The sequence below is a fragment of the Pteropus vampyrus genome, unplaced genomic scaffold (genome assembly GCF_000151845.1).
Source record: "Pteropus vampyrus isolate Shadow unplaced genomic scaffold, Pvam_2.0 Scaffold84, whole genome shotgun sequence".
Classification (NCBI taxonomy): Eukaryota; Metazoa; Chordata; class Mammalia; order Chiroptera; family Pteropodidae; genus Pteropus; species Pteropus vampyrus.
Window position 1 is genome coordinate 2332331 of NW_011888865.1, and position 4208 is coordinate 2336538.

Sequence of the window (4208 nt, forward strand, 5' to 3'; positions counted from 1 at the left end):
TGCTGCTCCATTGCTTCCCCTCTCTCCCCAAGGGTGAATGGGGATGCCAACAGGCTCTCCTGGCATCATCCTAGATACCTTCCTGACTACAGATGGGCATCAATTGACCTTAGGGATATATATATATAAAATTTAACATCATGAAAAGGTCAGGTCCCCTAGATTTATGCAGAATATCCCATTTACATTATTTAGGAGGAAAAATTTCCATCAGAGACCAGGGACAGGGGCAAGAGTGTCTCTAGAGAGCCAAAAGCCTAGGGCTAAAAATTAGATATTCAAGCTCTTCCTGTATTTTTTAACTATTCACAAAGCAATAAGTGCTGATTGGTAATATGCCAGTACTTCTAAGGCAATTATTGTCAAAATGACTGGAGTTTGTAGTGGGAATTTATTGTTATGCTTTCCAGCATCCATCCCTCCTCCCTCCGATGGCACCACAGATTTATTGTGGGGGAACCACATGCCCTGTGTGTTAAATCAGTTGGTTTGGGTGGCCCTACCTTAAACTCTATTTTTAACTCTAGGGGTGGACCCTGACTGGCTTACATTATGGTGATTCATTTGAGAATGGGAAGGGAATCCAATCAGAGTCAATGAGAGAGCAGGATAATTTTTCCGAGGCTTCAGAGAAAGTATCCTTTTTCTTCTGCAGGATCTACCAGAAGAAAATGTCTCTATCCCTGGATGGTGTGGGATGACAACAGGCGATGGGGGATTGTGACAACATCAAGGTGAAAGACTCCACTGGATGGAGGCTGAGGATTAAGCTGACGTTGCAGAAGCAGAGCAGAGAGCCAGAGAAAACCTGCATCCTTAGGGATGCCATCTTGACTGCTGGGTCAAGCTTTGCCTACAATCCACCCTCTAGATATTTTTAGTTAAAGGCACCTTTTGTTTCCTTAAGCTAGTTTGAGTTATTTTCAACACCTGCTACCAAAGTAAATTAAATTCATAAAACACATTAAATATCCTCAAGTAGGAATATACAAAGGATTTAGTTTCTTTGGCGGGGGGAGGCAGGGAGATAGTATGATAGGTAGAGTTTAAAAGAAAGATTTTTTTTCTTAGCTTTTTCTATTAATTCTGCAGGAAACAATCACAACACTTAGCATCTACGTAATTGTTCCTATTTCTCAATATGTTATTTACTCACTTGAATTTCACAATTCCGAAACAAAGCAATTATTATAATTTTTATTTTGTAGTAATTACTTATCAAGGGCTTTATATAATTTAAAATATTATATCAAATTCAGTAATTCATTTGATTGTCACAAAACCCAAGTGAAGTAGAAAAAGTGGGTCTGTCATAACATCCCTTTTAGGCAGGAGAAAGATGAATCTCAGAGAAATTAAATGAGATGCCCAAGTTAATTGCAGGAGGTGTAGGGAGACAGGTATCAAAATCCAGGTCTCTTGCTTCCTGAGTTTTAATACCATTCTCTCTTTCTTAGCTCAGCCCTCTGAACCAATAATACTAAACTCTATTTCCAGAAACAAATGTGTGTGCTCTTAGGCACCACATAAGCAGAGGGATGAACTTGATCAAAGCACCGGAGATCCAGATCTGGACTCCAGGGGCAGAGCTACCAGATCTAACTAGTTGGTGACCTTGAGCAAGTTCCCTTGGTCTTATTTTCTCATCTGTAAAAGGAGAGGTTTGAATTAGGATCACTGATGCCCCTTCAAGGTCTAAAGATTCTGTAATTCTAGACTTTCCTGTCTCAGCTCTCAAATTAATCTTTTTCTCAGGATAATAATAATAACCGTAGGTGACATTTGTTCTCACCGGGTGCCAGGTACTATGCTAAGAACTCTACCTCCATTTTCTCTTTAAATCTCAGAGCATTCCTGAGACTGTCTCTTTTACTGATAGGAAACTTAGACTGACAGACATTAAAGAAACTGCCCAAGATCGACAGAATTAGTATGCACCAAGGGGAGATCTGATCCAGGTCAGACTGGTCGTGAGGACCTGAACCCATTCTATATTGTTCTCACAGAAGAAACTGGGCTACCTGCATTACTGGTCACCTCTTTCTGAGCAGAAGAGGGGTGGGGGGCGGGGCGGAGGGGTAAGCCAAACAGAGCTACATCAAGCCACCGTAACGCAAAAATGGAAAACTGCTGGAACGGCGCCTGGGAGGATCCTTCCCAGGCCCAGGAGGCGGGGCGCCGCCCTCCGCCCGCGACAGGATATCGGCTTGGGCCATCCTACCTTCTGTGACCGTTACCTTGTTGAGATGCGGATTCCTGGTGACATCGTACCCTCGCTTCTTCAGGGGCACAGGGCGCACAGGGCCGGGCTTGGAGCGGCAGCCTCGGGCGGGTGCGGAGGGCGCCCAGCGCGGGACGGAACGGCAGGCTCGGTTGGGCAGGAGAGCCAGCCGAGGGCCAGTGCCCAGCGTGGCGCCCATGCTCCTTGCGCAGACCTGGCACCGGGGAGAAACCAAGGTCAGGGGCGCCTTCCGACCAGGCAGGCCCTTGCGTGCTGCAGGGCACTGAGCCTGAGCCCCGGACACGTCCACAGGGAGAGGGCTGGGGGTCCCGAAGGGTTAAAGGCGCCAGCCCCGCCCCTCTTTAGCGGCCACCTGCGCGGCTCCGGGGCTTGCGGTGCGCAGGCCTTGCCAAGCGCCGGGCAAAGCGAAAGCAAGCCCAGGAAGCAGATTCTGTGCGGATGACAGCTGCGTCACCCCCGCTCTCATCCCCGTGAAGAAGCGACTGCGCGGCGAGGAGTCCCTGAACCTTCAACCCTGCTCAGTGGCTTGCCTAGGTAGCCTCCTCCTGCAGCCCACCTGCACTGCGCCCGAAGCTGTTGTCCACGCGGCCCTGCTGCGGGGCAGGCGGGGCGAGGCGCTGCAGACCGTACGTTCCCCTCCTGCCAATGGCTGGATCGCGCCAGCGGCCGCGTGAGCGCGAGGCTGGTGCGTTCGGGAAGGAGCAGCCCTCTCACCCTTGTTCTCAGTGCGGAGCTTGCACTGAGGACACGCGTGCACATGCCTCCCTAGAGACAAAATGAAGCTCAGAATGCCCTCTGAGCCTCTCCCCATCCTGACAGGCTGAACGCACGGAGGGGGTTTAGCATTTGCGGATCAACATACCCTCTGACTCTCCCGCTATTTAAGGCAGGCCGTGGATCCGGGATTCGGAGTAGAAATTCTGAGACACCCAGTGCTCAGTGTTGTGATGTGCTGTCCAGTACAAAAGCCATTAACTACATGAGGCTCTTTAGATTTAAATGGAATAAAATTACAAGTCTATTTCCTCAGTCACTCTAGCCACATTTCACATGCTCGAGGGCCACTTGCGCATAGTAGCTATGGGACTGGACAGCACAGGTATGGAACATTTCCATCTTTGCAGAACATTCTATTGGACATCGCTGATTGATATCAGGTCCACAGTTATTAAGAGGGCTCCTGGAAACCCCCTGCCATGGATTGTTGGGGCCACACAGGGACCTTGGGGTCCATCCAGTCCTGAATTTAATTTTATAATTTCTCCACACAGTAGCCAGAAGATTCCTTTTAAAGCAAACATTTCATTGTGTGTGGAATAAAATCCACCCTTTTTGATGCCTGGCTCATGCCACCCTCTTCAGGTTCATCTCACTCCATCCTCCTCTCTGAGCTCTAGCCATACTTGCTTCTTCCTGTGCTTCCGCCGCACCCCGTTCCTTCCCACCTCAGGGCCTTTGCACTTGTTGCCTCTACTTGGAACACTCATTCTCTCAGGTCTCCACTAAGTTGTCAACTCAAAGGCCTTTTGTCCACTCCATCCAATGTTAGTCTCCACTAAGGACTACATAGTGAAGGTTTTTCTCCCTTCATAGAACTTAACACAGCCAGTAATTACTCATTTTTCTAATCATTTATTGTCTGTCTCCCCCTTGAATGTAAGCTTCATGAGGAAAGGCTTTTTGCTGTTAAACCCCTGTATCCTCACTGACTAGCTCAGTGTGTGGTATACAGTTACATAATAAATAGTTGGGTGAATGAAAGAAAATGAAAGCCACTTTCATAAGGGTTGTAAACCCTCAGACTGACTGCCAGACAGATGTATGGACCTCTACTGACTTGCCTTTGAACCTCCCCATGCAAGCAGCCTTCAAAATGTGCCCTCTGGCCCTGTTCTAAGTACAGAGCAGATATCATGGTGCTCAGGGCTTACTCTGCCTAGATCCAGGATCCCCAGGAGTGATCATT

The 4208-nt window shown here is 48.2% G+C and overlaps 1 protein-coding gene across 1 annotated transcript in view; it reads right to left on the reverse strand.

Moving 5' to 3' along the window:
• Window positions 1–2779, reverse strand: part of ME3 (malic enzyme 3) — a 193591-nt gene extending 190812 nt beyond the window's left edge. Inside the window, exon 1 of the mRNA XM_023532493.1 lies at window positions 2238–2779. Coding sequence (XP_023388261.1) covers window positions 2238–2420 — 183 coding nt within the window. The 5' untranslated portion in view covers window positions 2421–2779. The remainder of the gene's footprint in view (window positions 1–2237) is intronic.
• Between the last annotated feature and the right edge of the window lie 1429 nt (window positions 2780–4208).